Source organism: Dryobates pubescens, chromosome 23 (assembly GCF_014839835.1).
Source record: "Dryobates pubescens isolate bDryPub1 chromosome 23, bDryPub1.pri, whole genome shotgun sequence".
NCBI classification, from domain to species: Eukaryota; Metazoa; Chordata; class Aves; order Piciformes; family Picidae; genus Dryobates; species Dryobates pubescens.
In genome coordinates this window covers 7,897,102-7,917,659 of record NC_071634.1, presented here as the reverse complement: position 1 = coordinate 7,917,659, position 20,558 = coordinate 7,897,102, and the positions used below count along the sequence as shown (strand labels likewise).

The following is a 20,558-nucleotide window of genomic DNA, read 5'->3' as shown; positions in this document are numbered from 1 at the left end:
AAGATGTCACAGTGGTTTTGTTTGTGTTCTGCTCAAATGCTAAGACATCTGTTAAACAAAGAAGAAAACAAACAAACAAAGGAAAAACAATAGGAAAAAAAACCCCAAGGTTAGCATCAATTATTTAGCTGTTCTGGTGTATCCTCCATCAGTGCTGTTCAGCTCTGCATGACCCTAACCAAATGTTACTGCAGACAAGTGGCTCAATTCAGGTCAGAAATGTTCAGTATGTTTGTTGTGGTTGAACTGCCTATTGCTGGAATTGGTGTCAGTGTGACCACAGGGAAAAAACCCTCCCTTAGTTACAGTGCAGCAGTTCTCTGGAACATTGGCTCCTCAATATGTAGGAAACAAGTGACCTCTTGAATTAAAGTTCCAGCGTGTGGCTTCAGTTACATTTGTGATGGTCCTTTGGGCCCAGTGGGTTTGTGCTGCTATAAGCCAAGGTACCATTTATGTACACAGCACTGTTCCATTTTGATAAAACAGAATTTATATTGCAATTTGGAAAACTAACCATACAAAAATCTGCCATTAATGAAAACAAAAAGGTAATTTTCTAGCACTTTAAGCAAATCATCAGATGAAGAAGTAGCCATTTTCTGTTTGTTCTGCTCTTCTGGGGAGTGCTGCCATGTGAACCCAGCTTTTGATTCAGCAGACTGTTGAAGTCTGATGGGATTTCTGAACCTCTGTTGGCAAAGAAAGAAAATAAGGTGGAGGCAGTGCAGTAAGCCATCCAGCTGCAGCTTGAGCTCAACATTTTGTGTTGCAGCTGTGTTTGTGTTAAAGTGGGCAGCCCACGGGAGTTACCTTTCTAGTCAGCACACCCAGTTTGATGTTGACAAGGTTCCCAGTCATTTAGCAAATAACTGTGTTGCCAGACAGCTTATCAAATAGAAGCTCAGTGCATCCTCCAAAGAGATCCCATGTACCATCTACAGTCTGATCAGCTGTGTGTCTTCTCCTCAGGATTTGTCACAATGGAACCACTGGAAGCGACTGGAAGAGAGTCGGGAGAGACAGTTCAAGATCCTTCAACACGGCTTCATGGCCAGAGAAACAGCTCAGAAAAGCTTCAGCTGCCTGTGAAGCTGCAAGAAGTGGAGCCACAACCTGTATACTGTGCTCTGAAGTAAAATAAATTCCACCTGGAACAGATTCAGGCCTGCTGGAAACCTCCCGGTGTGCCTATTTACTACAAGGTTGAATTTTAATCTTTATTTCACCTTTGCAGTCTGATTAGAGAAATTTGGGTCACAGAGGCACAAGAGAGGCACACTGGAATAAAAATGCCTTAATTTCATTGTGATAGAATTTTGTTTTCATGCTATAATGATACATTTTCTTTAGAATCAAAAGCCTTAAGAGAGCAAAGCCTTACCATTAGAGTTCCTACAGCAGAATGGCAAATATCTGGGTAAGAGTGTTGAGATGTGTGTTTCTGTTAGCATTGCACCCTGGGCCATGGTTTGCTATGCTCATCCTCCAAAAGAATGAAAATGAGGGCTAAAACCAAGCAACATTTGTTGATAGTTGCATCTTTTCAGAAGGCATGGTCAGCCCAGATCCCTAACACATCTTCCTGCACGACAGGAGCTGTGAACAGGAGGATCACCAGTTTCCACTCTGGTTTTACTGGCTGAGGGGAAACGTGTTTAGAAAGTTCAGATGATGTGCTAGCCTCCAGCAGCCAGAGTCACAACTGAGTGACCCTAAAAGACCATCCATCTCTTTGCAGATGTTGAATGCCTTCAGACTTGAAACAATGGCAGGAGAACACAACATTGTTTGATCTCTTTAGGGAGCTGCTTCCAGAAAAAGTCAAAGTCCTGCTACTCACCTAGAAGATAATTTGCCCTCCACGACAATTTCTATACTGTGTAAAACAGCCTTTAAATCACGAGACTTCTTCTAGGCACAAAGCCAAGGAGGATATAAATCTGCATGAAAATCTGCACAGCAGTAGGGCTATGTAATGTATTTCTATTTTAACTCCATGCCAGTTACTAAGTGTTTAATTATGGCTATTGCAAATATTTAAATTGAAGGAGACTGTGGCTGACATCAGTCAGGCAGCTGCTTTTAATGCTCTTGCAACATTCCGTTTCTCGTGTTTTACTGAAGGGAGTCTAATGGAATTCTTTTGTTGCCACCTAGCTGTGAAGATCACTTCCACAGTCTGCAGGCTGCTAAAATGGACTGCATTTTTGGTTCAAAGTACATGCTACAGTAGTCCAGGAAAACCATGCAGGGCTCATGCTTTGAAGGAAGAGTTAAGGAACTTAGGAGAGTGGAAAGAAGGAATCACAGCAGGAGAAACACAGAGAAGAGGGAATTACAGCGCTATGCCTAGTGGGGGATTGTAGTAACTTAAACCAACAAGGATGTGCCAGGGAGTTTATCTTCCTTTTGTGGTTGCTCACCATTCTGTTGCATTGTATCCCAGAACAAAGCCAAGGAGTGACTCTGTCACCTCAGTAATTCAGAAGACAGCAATTAACAAGGCTGGCAGCCATGGTCTGGGATCCTACAGAACTGATGAGTTCCTTTGATAATGTTAAAAAACTGTAAAATCCTCATTAAGGAAATACATAGGCAGGTGGATTTAGACACCTGATACAGGCATTTCAAACCCCCTTCATAATGCATGCTTCTTCCTCTGCCATGTTGGACACAGTTTTCAGAGCTCCTTCTGAATTGCAATCAAGCTGATTCATAACTATTTCCTTCTCCAAGTTCTCCCTGCTCTCAACTGAAAAGGCTGAGGAACAGAGGAATCCAGCTGTGGGATTTTTACCTTCAGAAGTCACAAATAGCTCTACTGCTACTTTAGGATGCATGAAGTCATCCTTAGAATCAGTGTTTCAATGAGCATAGAAGAATGTGAGTCTTTGGGGGAAAATGTCAATATATTCCTGTACTGACATTTTTTTGTCAATATAGCTTAGTATTTTTTTTCAGTGATGGGAGGGCCTTGCAACAGAATACACAGAATAACATTAAAAATGCCACATTCCTCTTGACAGAGATGGATAACTTGACATTGGAGGCAGCAGGTGCTACCCAGAACCACTCTGCCCCTGGCCACTAGAGCACCTTCTCTTGTATTCCTTTTGCAGCAATGTGGTAGACAGAAACCTGAGGTGATCCAATGCAGAGGCAGACTTATGAGCATTTTATTACAAAAGCAGCTGCATTGCCATTGGAGCCAGGTAAGGTGTGAGGCAATACAGCTGCATTGACACTGCTGCCTCAAGCTAGGGCCTGTGGCACAGCCCACCCACAGCCTGGTTAATCCATGCACAGATAACCGAGTCAGCAATGCCTCTGCACTTGTGCTCCATGGAAACACAAGTGGATGAGTCATTCCTGAGTCATTCATTTACACACTTGTTACACTATTTGCAGCCAAAACATGGAGCTGCTGGAGCAGGGCCAGAGGAGGGCCACAAAGACGATCAGAGGGCTGGAGAACCTCTCATATGGATACAGGCTAAGAGAGTTGGGGCTGTTCAACTTGGAGAAGAGAAAGCTCCAGGGTGACCTCCAAGCAGCCTTACAGTACTTGAAAGGGGCCTAGGAGAAGGCTGGGAAGGGACTTCTTACAAGGGGTTGTAGTGATGGGAAGAGAGGGAATGGATTGAAGCTTGAGGAGGGCAGATACACACAGGGTACCAGGAGAAAATTGTTTGCAGTGAGGGTGGTGAGACACCAGAGCAGGCTGCCCAGATAGGTCATGGATGCTCCCACCCTGGAGGTATTCAAGGCCAGGCTGGATGAGGCCTTGCTTAATTTAGTAGGAGGTGTCGCTGTCTGTGGCATGTGGCTGAAACTAGATGATCTTGAAGGTCCCTTCCAACCCCAACCATACTATGAATCTATGACTCTTAAATCATCTAACGAAACAGGCTTTAAAAAATCAGAGGCTTCGCCTGGCTGATCTGAGTGAGAGATTCACGACGAAAACCTTTCCCTGTAGTGGTGCTGCAAGCTGCACATTTCAGAGCTCTCCTGGCCGCGCAAATGGCCAGCCCGCCAAAGTCTCTGCACGCAGCTGTGGTGTGCTGATGCGCACCAAGGCCCAGATTACCTGAGGAAGGCTGAGGGTTTCCAGCCCAGCAGCGTGCAGCGGACACCAGGCCCCCGTTCCTCGCCCAAAGCAGTCCCTGCCGGCCGGCACCTGGCTGCCGGCCGGCGCCTGGCCGCAGGCCGCGCGCTCGCTCCGCCCCCCGCTGCACGACGAACTACAACTCCCATTGTGCCGCCGGGGCAGGGAGGGGGCGGGGCCGAGCCGCGGGCGGTTTTATGCTTGACGGACCAATCGGCTAAAGGCGGCTCGCAAGCTCTTCCAATCGCGGAGGAGGAGGGGGGGAGGGCGTTTCGTTGAGCCGCTGCCGGGCCGGGCGTTGAGGGTGAGTGTTGCAGGCCGGGGGTTTCTGCCGTGGGTCTACGAGCGCTGTCCGCGAGTGGCGCCGGCGGCACCGGACCCGCCTTGCCTTTCTGAGGCGTCCGGGGCGACGGGCGGCAGGTGAGGGGAGAGGAGGGAGACGGGGAAGGCTGCCGCCCCCGGCTGCCGTGGGGGAGGGGCGGGCTGGGCCGGCGCTGAGGGGAGCTGGGGGAGACGAGGCATCTTCCGCCGGTGCTGGGAGCAGGGCCCTGTGCGGCGGGGCGAGGCCGGCGCTCTTTCCTTTTCCCCAGTGGGGACGGTGACCTGAGCTCTGTTTCCCGGGCGTGCAGCAGGGGCACGGCCCTGCCCGCCGCTGTGACGGCCCTGAGTGGCTTCCTCTCAGCTGTCCCCGGCCTGCCTTCTCGGCTCCGGTGTTGCTGTGCAGCGTGTCCCGCTTCCCCACTGTCCGGACCGCCTGGGTTTTAATGTATATGTTTTTATAATCTTTGCCTTTGCGGGGTGCTCCGGGGCCTGCGAGTGCCGAAGCCCAGCGTTCAAGGTCGGCCCCGGCCCCGCCGCCCGGCGCGGCCGCTCCTCTTAGCGCCGGGCGGCCGGCAGCTCTGGGGTCCGGGGCACAGCTAGGCCTGCCCCGCATGCCAGCGAAAATGAGACCAGCCGGGCCTTAGGGGCAGACTGCTCCGGCTCCCCTGGTGCTCACTGTGTCAGAAACTGTATGTGCTGCGAGGGACGTTCAGAGGGTGTCCTGAAGTGGCTGGAAGAGACAAGTGTTGGAGAAGAGCTGATGGCGTAGCTTCTCTCCTCTGGAGGAACAGGAGTGGCTCAGGACGTGCGGTGGATCTGGCAGTGTGAAGCCGGTAGTCCGTCCTCCCATTTTGTGTGACAGCAGGAGTGGAGGGAGTGCTGCTCTCCTACTTCACTGACCCCCTACACTTCCACTGCAGAACGTGGGAAGCCTCAACATCTTTTTCCTGTCTTCTGTATTTGATTTTGGGACTAGTGAAAGTAAGCTGTCATCTGGAGTTGTGCAGTAACAGTAGTCAGTTGCTTTTTTTTTTTCTGGCCAGTCTTCAGCTTTTTGTTAATTCTGAAATGGGACATCTGACCACTGAAAAATGTTGGTGTGCTTTGTTCTGTGGGTGGTTTGTGCCCTTCTCCTTTTTCTTTGGATTTGTTTTCTTGTTGTTGTGGGGTTTCTTTCTTAAGCTGCTTAACACCTGTGTCTTATTTATCTGCAGATGTGGTTGACTGCTTAGAGCAGACAGGAAGGTGTATCTCTATGGTAGCTGTTTCTCTGTCATCGTTACTGTTTGTAGTCATTGGACTGCTTGACCTAATTTGGATGGAACACAATAGACTCAGCTTTTGGTTTTGCTGGGGTTGGTGTAGTACACCTGAAAAAATGAGAAGGTTTTTGAGGGTACTGGAAATACATGCTAGGAAAGTTTTGAACGGGTAAAATAGTAGATTACTGCTCTTTGTGATTAAAAAAACCTGAAGACTAGCCCTTTGTGATTGTTATGTGCATCTTCTGAGCATAGAATGTATTTTTTTATGCATGCTGTATCTTTGATAGTGTTTCCCATGCAGAGAGAGGTTTTAAGAGTAGAAATGAGAAGCAAAATCTCGAAGGCCTAACATGTCATGTTTTGATACACACCATGTACTGGTTTTATCAGCTGTACAGTGCATACACCAGATATTTATACTTTGTGTTGTGAGTGCTTAGGATTATGATACCTTGTTTGTGTTAGTGTGTGGTAAAAATGTTTGCTTCTTGCCAAAGCCAATTGTCCTCGATTTATGCAAAGCACATGAGACCAAGGTGTAAGAGAAGTTGTTTATGTTGGCTAGAGAATCCTGGGGGGAGGAGGAGATTGGAATTATAATTCAAACATGCTTGATTAGGCCAGTTTGAGCTCGGTGAAGATCTCAACACTTCTAGAGAGGAAAAATAAATAGCAGGAGAGCAAAATGATGACTATGGGAATGAGTGTTCCTTTGCTCCTAGTGTAAACATTCTCCATTTAATTGACTTTTCCTTTGTTTATCTCAAGCATCTACCTGGAAGGAGAAAGGTCGGCAGACCTAGTCGTTAAACAGCTAGAGAGCTAGCTGGAATAAACCTCGAATTTTCTTGTTACCAGGACAACACTGCTTAGGCCCTTGGGAAGGCAAAGTGACAGGAGCAGTAACTGCATGTGCAGAGCTCCGCGTATGGGAGGGAGGGGGAGTGGCTTTTCCTGCTGCTGTGTCGTCTGGCGGCCGTGCAGGGAAAGGTCTGCAGAAGTTAAAAGTGGGGGGTTTTTTTTTGGCTCGCTAAGTTGCTCTGCTGTGTTTTCACATTTAAAAACCTCGAGGTTTTAAAAAGAAATCTTACTTCAAGAAATTTGAATTGCCATCTGAATGCAGCTTGCTCGAAGTGTAGTAGATGGGCTTGCCAACAGCTTCAGCTGGAGTCACTTGGTATTTGAGGAGGAGGGAGGTTGGTGTGGGTTGATAGGAGATGGATGGTAAATGTTTGCATTGCCTGCTTTTGGGAGGCTTGGTGCTGGGTTTGAAAGTGATTGCTGGAGGGGGAGTATAGAGACCTTGTCATTTTTGCTAGGCAGTCCTGTATAACAAATGATAGTGTTACACTGAGTGCTCCTGAGGCTTTGAAAATCCTGTAGTAATTCTTATTGATGGGTATGTGTCTGCAGATGAAAAATTGGAACTCTTTTGTTTCCCTCAGCCCTTCTGCACTTCCTAGCTTGAACTGTGGTGTATTGAAGAAAGTGAGTTTTGCTAGATTTCTGCTGACTGCTCCTGCAGTTTGGGTAATCAGCTTTCAGTGACTTCCTGAGTAAGCACATAACATGGAAATCTGTAGCCCCATAGAAGAGGTTGGTTCTTGCAAGACAAAAATGCTACTCAATCATGGGACTCTTCCTGTAGTCTTAATAAATTCCAGCAGTCTGATTTGCTTGTGTTTATAAACACAACTCTCCTGAGCTGGGTCATGTTGATGCTGGTGGTCATAGAATCACTTTGGTTGGAAAAGCCCTTTAAGACCATCGAGTCCAGCCATTCTGTAACTCTACCAAGACTGGAGCTAAACCATGTCCCTCAGCACTACTCTCTGCCTCTTTTCAACACCTGCAGGGATGGGGATTCAACCACCTCCCTGGGCAGCCTGTTCTGTGTTTGATATAACTTTCAGTGAAGAAGTTTCCTCTAATAATTCCCTTCCAGATCCACAGGTATTCCTAAACTGAATTTTCTGTGCTTTGCTGGATTTAAAATCCTCGTGAGCTGTTCAGTTCACACCTGTTGGAATCTGGAGGCAGGTTGGAGAAGGGAACTGCTTACCTGGAACTTTTTGTTGTCAGAAAATGGCTGCTTAGTGCACATTTCCCAGGGGTTCCTGCCCACACGCAAACGTTGCTTTCAGTGACACTTCACTGGGCTTCCCCAGTTTGTTGTAACAAAACAGCTTACTCTGGTCTTGAGTTTAGGAAATGGGTACAAATGATGGAGGCTTTAGGCCCAGCTGCAAGTGTCTGAGGTGCAAGTACTGAACTCTGGGACTTCCTCTCTAGCTTTGGACAGAAAGTAGTGAATCGGGAATGGGAATCTCGGGGAGGGTGTTTGCTTCAGAGAGTAAGCAATACAGACAGGTCATCTTCTCTCCCCTTTTCTTCCAGGTTTGGGAGAGCATCATTCCCAGACCCTGAGCAATCTGTACAGTGTGCTACCAAGAGGAATGTAAGGAATTGATCCTTGTACCTTCCTTACAATTACTGTTTTGGGATTAGTACCTCTTCCTTTTTCTGTGGTTTTTAGATCAAGAAACACCATGAGCACAGTAAGTATTTTACTCCTCAATGCAAACACGTTTTTGTGGTACTTCTCAAAATGGTTCAAAGAATGTGCAGGAAGTACAAACTATTACAACTTCATAGAACTCCATGTTCTGGTCTACTGTAGCTTTTTAATCTCTTGGTACTAGTAGTAGGTCAGAAATGCAAAACCTTGATAGAACTGTGAATCAGTCTTGTCTTTTGTGAGCCACCGTGGGTGTTCCTTGTGACCCAGCTGGTGAGAGATCTGGGTGATGTCTTGTCCTTAATGTGATAGGTTTGGGTAGGAATGACCCACACCACCATTCAGTGCATGTGACAGCCTTTCTTGGGGGTGTTCTGTGCATCTTTGTGTGCTTTCAGTGGTGCTGCCAAGACAGGGCCACGTTGATGTTGCTGCTAAAGCAAGTGCCATGGCTTTTTTCTCTCTTAGACTCAGCGAAAGCGCCGCGGGGGAGCAGTAAATGCCAGGCAAGCTCGGAAGCGGAACAGGCTAGTGGCTTCTACTGCAGAAATGGCTTCAGAGGCAGAGCCAATAGAAGTTGAAGAAAGTGGTAAGCTTTCTTGTTGACTTGGTAAAAACAAAGATTGCCTCTGGAGGCTTGGGTGGTTGTGCCAGTTTCTAGGCCCTTTACTGGGGAGGAAGGGGAGCCTGTTCTTTAAAAAGCATCTCATGTGGCATCTATAAACAACAAGGTTCCTGGCAGCTGGCTTAGTTTGTTCCTGAGAGGAAATCCATTCACCACTCCTGGTAGATGAGTTGTGGCAGAAAGTTACTCAGGTGCTGCTGGTCTGATGTGCTGGGAGTCACTGCAGTTCCACTACAGAGAATGACCAACTACATCTGGGAGCTCCCAAGTCAGAGGAAGATAATGAGGAGTTTATCATTAGTTGTGCCCTGTCCCTCGGGGGAACCTGTGCAGCCTGGTGCTGTAAAATTGTCATATCCTGCATGATTCATGTTTTATTCTGTGCCAGAAACCTGCCTCTCTGTTCAGTGAATAATCTGTTGCTGTGTACCTCCCACAAGCTGTTGTCATAGCATAAAACTGTATGAGGAGCACAGCCACTTGCTAATGCAGCTGGCCAAAGACAGTGGTGATGGTGGCAATGCTCTTATGTGGGCAGTGCTCTGGAGGTCAAAGCCCGAGTGAAATGTTGCATGTGTTGCTGAAGAGAATAGGGACGAGTCAAGGCTGAATCATAGCTCAGCCTGTTACAGAGTGGCAGGCAGGTTTTTTTTCTCTGCAACTTCTAATTCTATTTCTAATGTTTTGGGTTTAAGCTGGTGAAGAAGTAGTAGATCTCACTTGTGAATCTTCTGAACCTGTAGTCGTTGATCTAACTCACAACGATTCTGTTGTGGTAAGTAGCGAATGACACACTTCTCTACATCTTCTAGTCCAGTTGGGTTTCTGTTGTGATCCCTGGTAGAATCTGGCTCCAAGGATAAGGTTTAAGTTGAAGTTGTGAGTGCATGAAAGCTCCCTGCTCTGGAGGTGCACTTGCAGAGTGAGAGGATGATCTGAAATAGCTTTTTGCTCCAGAACTTAGGGAGAATGTAGCCCGACGATGGGTCATAGGGAGCTGCAATTGCAAGCTGAAGCTACAATAGATGTATCAAAGTTATAGGACAATGATTTAGATAAAAAGTGAAGGAGATAGAAGTCTTGGACATCACAAATAGGAATTGTTTAGCTGCAACATTAGTTTAAGGGACTCCAGGTACAGAGATGCCAAGTAGAGCTGTACATAGGCATAGTACAAACTAGTTCAGTTTATTACTCCATGAAGTCCTAAAAAAACAATCCACTTGGATTTTTTATTTATTGCTATTAATAAAGCTGGATGAGTATCTGATCCAGGCTGCAGTGGAACTTGCAACTTCTGTTTTGGGATGCTTCTGCTTCAGTGCAAACCAGAATGCAGCAGCAGGAATAGCATGGGAGTCTCTCCTGCTGGAATTGCCCCTGAACAAAGGGACAGGCCTCCAGCCTTAGCAGATAATCTGCATTGCCCCAGTGCTAGTTCCACCAAAGACAATAGCAGGGTTAGGGTTTGAGGTTTTTTTTTTCTTCAGCAGCCAGTAGTCTACTGTGAAGTGTTGCCTGTTTGAGGCAGAAAGAGGGGAATAATCTCTTGCAGCCTAAATCAAATGGCAGCACTAAAGCTGGGGGGGCAGGGAGGAAGGTGTTCAGGTGGTTCATAAGCTGCCTCCATTTCTGTCCCATTGCAGCAGCATGAGCAGAAACAGAGACCCACTTAGCTCTTTTCAGAGCAGCAGCTGACTGTCCAGGACTTGAGGCATTCTTAATCAAAAGAGTGATACCCTGCCATCCTTAGCTTATGCTGCTGGAATTGCTTGGCTTATCTGCTGTTTGTATGTTACACTTGAGGTGCACACCAGTCTAACTGTATTTTCTTTTCTCTCCCTTCCATCTATATTGATGCAAGATTGTTGAAGGTGAGTTGATGTTTTACCATTGACAATGGAAAAGACAGAAAAATTAAGTTGAGGACAATTCCAAGACAAACTTGTGAACCTGAGCAGCCTTGATTGAAACTGCATTTACCCAAAGGCAAAGGACAATGCTGAAGTATCTGGCCAGTGCCTTAGAGAATGGGCCCAGTCTGTGTTTGAGTCTATCAGAGCTTGTAGAAACTACCTGAAATAAAATACATCAGAGCTGCTCAAAACAGCTTTTGTTATTTTCCACAAGCAGGAGTTCTGTGAGCCCAAAGTTGATGCTAATGTTTCCTAGCTCTGGAATGCCTGCTTTTGACTAAGAAAATGCCAAAAGGCTTTTTTTAGCCTTTTTAAGGGAGAGGTAGCTTCCTCCTAGAAGGGTGATGTATTCACAGCTAGTGTAACTGTATGAAACTTGTAAGACACCAGGCATCTTCCAGAACAAGCCTTAGCTTTTTTGTAGGGCAAACCAACTGTCTTGTGTAGATTTGTAGTAGAGTGTCTGGAAGTGTCCAGCTTTAATGTTTAGGAAACCAGCTTGTTTGCTTTGAACCCAGCTGAATGTGATCCATTTAGAGGATCAGCTGTTGCAGAATATTCATAATCACCCATTTGAAGGCTTGATGCAGGGGGATAATTATTGCATCTAACTTACCACAATTAAATTGCAGAGAATCAACGGCCAAGGAGAAACCTCAGACTAAGAAGTCAGAGACAGTCAGACAGCTGTGTGCTGAGTAGTGATGATGAGGATGAAACAAGAGACAATGATGTGTATGTGACAAATAAAGTATCTCGAGAACTGGGACCACTAGAAGATGAAACTGCAGGTTCCAAGTATGTATGCCTCATGCCCTTCCAAGTAAATTCATAGATATATGTGTGACTAAGTTATATTGCTGTAGCTGGGCTTTGTAGTCTTAATCTAGTTGCACAGCAGTTGTGGAGGTAATGGTGGTTGTGCTGTCCCAAGTATGTCATGGAGCTCTGACATGTTTGCATGTGAGGTGGTGACAGGGCTTTTCAGTCAGATGTCTGCACAGTACAAACCCCATTCTGCAGAGGAACAGTGAAGTCCTACTCTAGGAGCACTCGTGATGTTAACAATGACACAATGTACTGTGCTAATTGCATCAATTCAGGTGTCCGTGTGACATGGGGAGACCTCATGAGAATTGTGGTGCAGAAGGGTTTTAAAGTGTTTAGGGCTTGGGGAAGTACAGGTTTTAATAAGGGTGGTGTGCTTTGAGCATTTTAGATGACAGGAAGGCAAAGAAAGAGAGAACTTGGGCATGGAAATTTGGGTGTTAGGTCTTAAATATAGCACCTAGGGCTTACCCTGTTCTAAACCAGCACATTTTGACAATGGATGTGTAGATTTTATAATCTTGGTTGTTATGTAGGTGAATAAATCCCAGTAATTAAAGTGAAAAATGAATGGTTTGTTTCTTCAATCTCAGAGTTCTCTGTTCAAGAAAGTGCCTTCATGCTCTGCTTAGGTAAGGCTGAAACAAAACCACTTCATGCTGCAGCATTTAATTCTGCCACAAAGCTACTGGTGCTGCAGGTGACCAGAGAGCTGCCTGCAGGGTTAGACTACTCTTGCTTGTGGGGAAGGTTATCACCAGCTGTAATAAATGAGTTAATGTTATAGCTGCTGCATAAATAATTTGGGCAGTAAAATGGGATAATTAATGGAGTGAAATGATGGCTGTGAAGCCAGGGGTGAACATTACTAGTGCTCACTGCCTGAGCTGGATGTGGCAGCATAAAGTGTGTCTCATGCTACCTGTTCCAAGCAACAAACTGTTGTTTGGCATGGTCAGTGACATAATGAAGCTAAGTGTTCATGGTAAGGCTTAGGGAAGCAGCTTGCTGTGATAGTTTAAAATAGAGAATCTGTAAATAAAAGTGGCAGGAAGCTCTGTCTGACAGAGAATCCCTTCTGCAGAGTAGCTGTGTCTGTTAGTGTGTGTGCCAGACAGCTGGAGGCAGGAGAGGTACATCTGTAACCACAGCTTGTAAAAGACACTGCTGCAGTCTCTCAACTAAGAATGTATGTGTTCATGTTTCCTCACCTTGGTGTGCTCCTGCCCTCCACTTGGTAAGAAAGGAATTCTTGGTGTGGATAGGTCACTGGGCTGAGATGTTGTTAAATGCAAACAGGGATGTTTTGATTTCTGGAAACCACTTTCACATCTCAAATGGATAGTCTCTAAGGGACAGCTAGATGCTTTTGTTACAAACCTCTTATTGATCACCTGCTGAAGATAAGTACAGCCACACGTGTACTGCTCAGTCACTTGTCACAGAGCAGGTTGACTGACGGCATCTTCTCCCTAAGGAAAACCAAGGCACTGCCTTCCTTTAGGTAGGGGAAACCCCAACCACTGATTAAATGCAACAGCTTAGAGAGTCAAAGGTACTCAGGGATCTGCAGATCAAATGCCCTGTGGCTAGTCTGTGCTGTTGGACGATTGCATGATGGTTTGTGTCAGTTACCCTCCCTGCATGGTGAAATTCATGGATGCCTGTTCTTTCTGGTTCTGTCCTCTCTGCCAAGGCCGTCTGGTACCGTCAGCTGTCCCATTTGCATGGATGGCTACTCAGAGGTAAGGATCCACATGTCATTTCTTTCATGGCAGAGGGAGAATGGGGCAGAGGGTGAACTGCACAATTCTGCGTCACGTGGGAGGCCACAGAGGGTTGGCTTTGAAGTAAAGAGCTTGAATTGAAGGTGAAACTGCTTGTAACTCCAAGTCATTTCTGAGTGGTATACAGAGCAGGAGAAATACTTGCCAAGATGGCCCTGAAAGGTCTTCCCAGAATCAGAGTGGTAGGAGTGGGAAGGACCTCTGGCGATCATTTAGTCCAACGCCACTGCTAAAGCAGGGTCACTAAATCAGGCTGCCCAGGACTGCAATGTTCAGGTAGGTTTGGAATCCTTCTCCAGAGAGGGAGACTCCACAACCTCTCTGGGCAGCCTGCTTCCTGCTCCTGGCACCCCAACAGGAAAGCTTTTCCTTATGCTTAGGTGGAACCTCCTGGGTTTCAGTTTGTGCCTATTGCCCCATGTCTTGTAACTAGACACAGCTGAAAAGAGCCCAGCCCCATCCTTTTGCCCCCCACCCTCTAGCTACTGATCACATTCTTCCCCAGGTCTCTCAGCTTCTCCTCAGAGAAATGCTCCAGTCCCCTCAGCATCTTTGTAGCTTCCCTTGGGACTCTCCACTACTTCCCTGCATCTCTTGAGCTGGGGAGTGCAGAACTGAACATGAATGCTCCAGATGTGGCCTCACCAGGGTAGAGTAGAGTAGGAGGAGAACTTCCCTTGACCTGCTGGTCACGCTCTTCCTAATTTGTGTTCCCTGTTTTTGTAGACACTCCCAAGTCCTATTTGCCTGGTGCCAGCACACCAGGCAAGTTAAGTTCTTGACCCTAAGTAGCTGTCATGGTTTGTTTCCCTCCAGATTGTGCAAAGCGGACGACTGATTGTGTCAACCAAATGCGGCCACGTCTTCTGCAGCCAGTGCCTCCGTGATTCCCTTCGGAATGCCAACTCGTGCCCAACCTGCAGGAAGAAACTCAATCACAGACAATATCATCCCATCTATATATGAATACTTCTATTTCTCAGGACAAACTCTACTGGATTTTTGGGGAAAACACCGTGTTTTCAGTGCTCTGAAGATTTAAAGAGCAGCAAGTTGTGCACGCATCCAAATAAAACTGATTTTGCTGGAGAACTTCTAATGTATATTGACAGCTTTCTTATGGTCCAAGCTGCTTCTCGTCCTGTCCCTGGTCATAATGTTCAGTTTAGGACTGTCTTCTAACTGGACCAGCAGCCTGCATCAGAAAGGAAGCAGCTCATCCATGTCCTTCTTTTTTTTTTCTTGCTTTAATAAGAGGGAGTTGAGTATTTTGTTATTCCTCATTCTAAGTTATTTTCCCCCTGGTGTACGGATGCAGAGTAGTTCCCTTCCCAGCTGCAGATGAGCGGTTGCCCCTTTCCTTACATTTCGGTTGTTGCCCTGTGAGAAGCTCATGACTCTGTTGCATTCTGCTATAACTTCTTTGCCCAAGAAGAGTAAGTTGTGTGAGGATGGATTTTTGTCATAAATCGATATGAAACTGACAGCTGAGGTCATGCAATAACAGAACCTGCTGTTATCCAGCCCTTGGGTGCTTTGAGCAGGGGGCTTGAACACGCAGGTGTCTTTGTGAACTCCATGAGATCTGAAGCACAGAGACAAACGACAACGGGTGCAGTGGGAAAATACATTCTGGAATGTTTAACTGCCAACAACTCCTGAACTTGAACCACAGCACTGAACTGATTTTCTAAGCCTTTATTTTCTGACATGGTGAGATGGTCTCTTGGGTTTACCGGCGCTCTCCTGTGTACCCAGAACATTGTCTTCTCTAGGCTTGCTAGCAATAAATTAGAAGCCAATTGTATGCTGTCCTCTTGTCAGCTGAAGACCAAACTACCTACAGACCTTCCTGATCAAATTGTCAATCTCTGCTTTAACCCTGTTACAGCTAAAATCTGCAAGCTGATGCGGAATCCCAGCTGAGCTGATACAAACAGGATCACAAGAGTTAAATGTAGATGAGGTGATAGAAATCAGTGCTGTATGATCCACATCTGCAGTAGCCCCAGCTATGAAAAAAGAAAATGAGGCTTGGACACCCTTTGGCAAGTGGTTGATGATGAAGACTGGAAATACTGTTCAGTGCTCTGGTGCAGCATGATGGTTGGATGCATTTAGTTAATGCTGATACCTGATGTGTCTTTGCTAACCTGTCCCTAGGGCTCTGCAGGAAGCCTTTAATTAATTCAGCTCTTCTAACTAGCAGCCTCAAGTTCTGTATTGAAGAGTGCAGGGGTAAAGAGGCTTTTGTTAGGATGGTTAGGGATGTTTCTGGATGTACTAACACTGAGTTTAGTTCCATAAAGGCTGGCTGAACTACAGTACCTTTCCCCACCCTGCTTTGGAAGAGCTCTAGATCAGCTGTTGTCAGGAATATGCAGTTTGCATTGTGACAGTGTGGCAACTGCTCAGCAGTTGCACAGGTTGCTGTGTGTTCCCATGGGTGACACAAACTGCAAGCAAGGACTGCAGCAGGCTTAGGACAGTGCAGTGACAACTACAACCGGTGTTTGTGTCCCAAAAAGCAGCTAATCAGTGGCACAGCTGGAAACGTTGCACGGGGAGAGGCAGCCCAGCCTGAACACTGGTGAGACACTTCAGGGCCACAGGAGTAGCTTAATAAAGAAGAAAAAAGCTCACTGATGGCCAGTGTTCCTTCAGTGGCTGCTGCAGGAGAGGGATGGTAAGAAGGGGATCTGAGGAATTGCCTCTGAGGGTGAAGGAGAGTCTTGTATCCATGCATCTTCCACAGTATACTAGCCATAGCCTAAAATGCCTTTGCACAACTCCCTCTCTGTAAATATCACTTGATAGTTTGTGTCTCAAGAAATACCTTGAACTGAAATCCAGATATCTCAACCTACAAAACACAGAACAAAACTCTTTGGCTTCTTATGTACCCTGTGAAGTGCCACATATCTGGTGCATCTCAAAAGAAATCCTGAGTCTCAGTATGTGGAAAAAACTGAATTGCATTACAGGGGGGAGGTTAGGGAGGGAAAAAGAGAAAAGAAAGCCCAGTGTCATTGAGTTCCAGTGCTGCTTCATGTTGGCAGGAACCAGTAGAGAATAAACAGACTTTTTTCTGTTCTGTAAATGTATGTCTTGTATAGAATTCCATTTCCCCCTGTATTTAATTGTATTCATGTCTGTCTGTCCCATTTCTCCCAGCCTCCACTGGTAGGCAAACGGTTCTTTTACCAGGTTGAAATAAAGTTTATCAATTTGATCAAGCACTTTTTCTTCTAATCACAGTCTTAATTGATTTGGAGAGGAAAAACAGCCTAAGTCCCCAGCCTTGTAGTTCCTTTGGTCAGTGTATGTTGTTTGGGATGATGGTTGCAGTTCTGCCTGAGGCTGGGGGAGCTGGCAGCAGAGAGGGCTCCCTTCCAAGGGCACCAGCTGTACATACACCTCGCTTGCAAGGTAGATAGCTGCTGCTGGAGCTTGTTGCCTATTGCTTGTGTGTGTGATGTGTGAGGAACTGCTGGAGAGAGCAAGGAGGGATGCTGAGGACAGGATCAGGCACAAAGTAGGTGGAAAGTCACTAGAAAAGTTCTTTTATTTCTTTTTCAAACAAACCACATCGATGCTGTTGCCTTGAAGTTGTCTTGTTTCTCTGATTTGCTTTTCTTACTCATTTGGCATGAAGTTTCTCATCCATTTTGAAGACCAGAGTTATACTGGCTTTCCTCCAGTCCTCAGGCCCCTCTCCTGTTCCCCATGACTTACCAAAGGTGATGGATTCTAGCAATGATGGATTCTTCTGACTTAGGTGCTGCTACTAACACCCTTGAAGTGCAGATGCTTTCTGCTGATGCATGTTTGCTGCAGACTGGTGTTTTTGTGCACCCTCTGGTTGTGTTGCTTCTTTCCTACCCTCTCTGCTCTGTTGCTGGCTATGGTGGGAAATGTTTTATTTCCTGGAAAGAAAAAGGCTACCTGTTCTGCAGTGTGCAGAGAGAACTCCTGTTACCTGGACAGGGAATCTTGTGGAGGTGGTTGCCTAGTAACTCCTGCACTGAGGATGTGGGAGACAAAGTCAGCTCTGGGGTCTCTCGGGGAGCCTGACTGAGCCTCAGCCTCTAAGCCTGTCACTTCTCAGCCCAAGAGTTCTTCACAGGTTCCATCAGAGAGGGGTCCCACTCCTGCTGGTGGTGAAGGATGACCACAGAGCTCAGGTGATTGCATCATTCTGGGTTTGGTACAAATGAGAAAGAGGCTTCCAAGAACATTTCTGAACTACACTGAGTAGTTAACATCTTTCATTTGCTAAAGACCTGAATCACACCACATAACTGAAAGCCTGATTTCCCACTAGTAACTGCCACCCACAGACTGTAGGTTTAGCTTTGGTGTATTTTTGTTTTCCAGATTAGATGTTACCTTAAGGATTGAGGAAAACCAGCTAGAGGCAGATCCATTCCAAATGAAAGTGTGAGTGGAAATTGCTTCTTTCTAAACGTTTCCTTTCAGAAATTGCATGACCGAGACATTAGCATCACAACCCTCAATGGCATTGGTTTAGTACAGAGCTTGAGGGCTTCATGCTCTCAGAGGTCTCTCCTCTCCACACGAGCAATTGCAAGTGTCCATTTTAAACACCTTTCCCTTATTTGTATGAAAATTGTTTCCTAGGGAGTGTACAAAATGCATTCCCATCCAATGAGGGCTTCTTCGTGCTTCCTGAGGATGGTGAAGGACCTCTGCTTCCTTCATCCTTCCAAGACCTGCTCTGATACCCTCTGCCCTTCCCAATCCCTGCTGGCATATGCAGTGACTGAGTGAAAGCAAGCTCCATCTCAGTCTTCTGGTCCTGCAGAGCCCCTGAAGGTGCCATGGTAAATACTCTCCCTACTGTAAAGATATCACCTGAAGCAAGATCCTGGCTGTGCTCCATGAGCTTACAGTGCTGCTAGCAGAGACAGAGCTTCATGGCTCTCTGGGATGGAGTGGATGGAACAATATTAGAATCACAGAATTGTTTCCATTGGAAATGCTCTCTGAGATCATAAGAGTCCAGCCATCAACCGAACACCACCATGGCCATGTCCACACACTTCTTGAACACCTGCAGGGACAGTGACTCCACCACCTCCCTGCCCAGCCTGTTCCAATGCCTGACCACTCTTGCAGGAAACAAGTATTTCCTAATATCCAATCTGAACCTCCCCTGGTATAGCTTGAGGCCATTTCCTCCTGTCTTACCACTTCTTGGTAGGGAGAAGAGACCAGTCTCTACCTCACTGTAACCTCCTGTCAGGGAGTTGCAGAGAGCAATGAGTTCTCTCCTCAGCCTCCTCCAGGCTAAACAACCCCAGGTCCCTCAGCTGCTCCTCACCAGGCCTGTTACCCAGACTCTCCACTAGCTTCATTCCCCTTCTCTGGGCATTTTTTTTCGATGCAAGCTCCCGTGTGGCCCTTTTTGCTCGTAGTGATTTGCAGCATCATGCCAAGCAGGCACTTGATAATTAGCATGATTAAGAGTGCACACATTGCAGGGGGAGGCAATGTGTAAATCAGGCATTAAAACCCTGCTGCCAGGAGGTGCTGTGCTAGGGCTGCCTTCCCTCTGCCATCGGAGCCTCGGCAAATCTCATGCCGCTCCTTGAGCCGCAGAGGAAGGGTCTGCAGCTGTGGCTATTTCAGTGAGCGGTGTTCCAACACCCATTTCCCCAAATCATTTATTAATAACCACAAAGATCAGAGCTTATTTCCAACTAATTCAGCAGCCCAAACCAGAGCCGTGGCTCCTGCCTGTATTTTGTGCCTTTTTCCTCGCTGGAGTGCAGACAAATGAATTTTAAAAATAGCCTGGGGTGAAGGTTGAAGCCAGTTATTTTACAAGGCTCTTTAAAAGCTTCTTTTCCAACCTGCCAAATTATGGGACGGTTATAATTTGTTTAAGTCTGTCAGCATTTAAGGAAATGCCTGCTGCAGACTGAAGCATCAGCCCCCCTCAGCTGAGCAAACGGAGCGCGGGGCCGCGGGAGCAGCCGGGGCTCCGCTGGGGCAGAGCTGTCTGCTCAACGCCAGCCTCATGAATTGCAAAGAGCTAATTAGAAGAAATGCTCGCAAAAGACTCATTTTCTGACACTTCTGGCTAAAACTTATCTGAAGTGCTTTTGTCAAACTCCAGGCTCTCTGTCAGCAGAGTTTATTGGGTTTGCCAGCCAGCGTTCCCTTTCTTTTTGCCTTCTGCCTCTGTGTTGGGAAGCAGAGAGCTTTGCAGGGAAAGCAACGACTGCCACCGTTGCCTGGGCAGAAAGGGGACATCCAGCTGGAGGGGCTTGGACTCTAATTCATGCTGTTATTTCTATTTGACTAGCAAATATCAGCCAGTTCCATAAACTTCACCAACCACCTACAGCATCCCACAAATTGTCCTCAGAGCTATTGTCCAAGGGAAGCAGTGAGGAGCAGATTGGAGCAGCGCTGGAGGCTGGTGACTTGAGGAATGCTGCCTGGCTCCCAGATGTGAGGTCAGGCAGAGCCTTTGTTTCAGAGTCTCCCTCCCCTGGAATCATAGAATTATTTTGGTTGGAAAAGCCCTTTAAGATCATCCAGTCCAACCATTCTCTAACTCTACCAAAGCTGGTGTTAAACCATGGCCCTCAGCACCACATCTCTGCCTCTCTGGAACACCTTCAGGGATGAGGATTCAACCACCTTCCCTGGTAAGCCAGTCACAGCCTTTGAGACCCCTTCCAGTGAGGAAGTTTCTTCTAATATTCTACCTGAACCTCCCCTGGTGCAACTTGAGGCCATTTCCTCTCGTCCTACCACTTATTCCTAGGGAAAAGAGACCTACCCCCACCTCACTCCAGTCTCCTTTCAGGCACTTGTAGAGATCAATGAGGTCTCTCCACAGCGTCCTCGACACTAAACAACCCCAGTTCCCTCAGCTGCTCCTCACCAGACCTGTTCTCCAGGCCCTTCACCAGTTTTATTGCCCTTCTCTTGACCTGCTCCAGCACCTCAATGTGTGATCCAACCAAAACCATTCTATGATTCTCTGAGATGTACCTACTAACCCAGGCACCCACTGCTTGCACAACCACAGGGTGTTACAACTTTTGGAGCTTGGAGGAGGTCAGCAGAAAGACTCCAGTGAAAGCAAATGAAAAATAACAAATGTGGTTAAAATAAGCATGGAGCTTGGTTTGTGGCAAAACCCTGGAGAA

General features: G+C 46.7%; 2 protein-coding genes across 2 annotated transcripts in view; both read left to right on the top strand.

Moving 5' to 3' along the window:
- Window positions 1-4,316, top strand: part of CFAP99 (cilia and flagella associated protein 99) — a 42,125-nt gene extending 37,809 nt beyond the window's left edge. Inside the window, 3 exon segments of the mRNA XM_054172087.1 lie at window positions 973-1,077; window positions 1,079-1,135; window positions 4,164-4,316. Of these exon segments, the coding sequence (XP_054028062.1) occupies window positions 973-1,077; window positions 1,079-1,135; window positions 4,164-4,316 (315 nt within the window).
- A 2,136-nt stretch (window positions 4,317-6,452) lies between these two features.
- On the top strand, window positions 6,453-16,595 carry RNF4 (ring finger protein 4). The gene is made up of 8 exons (XM_054172173.1): window positions 6,453-6,687; window positions 8,095-8,155; window positions 8,684-8,804; window positions 9,536-9,615; window positions 10,705-10,714; window positions 11,389-11,554; window positions 13,281-13,329; window positions 14,188-16,595. The coding sequence occupies exons 1-8, from the start codon at window positions 6,608-6,610 to the stop codon at window positions 14,335-14,337; spliced, it is 717 nt and encodes a 238-aa protein (XP_054028148.1). The 5' UTR covers window positions 6,453-6,607; the 3' UTR covers window positions 14,338-16,595.
- Window positions 16,596-20,558: the final 3,963 nt, after the last annotated feature.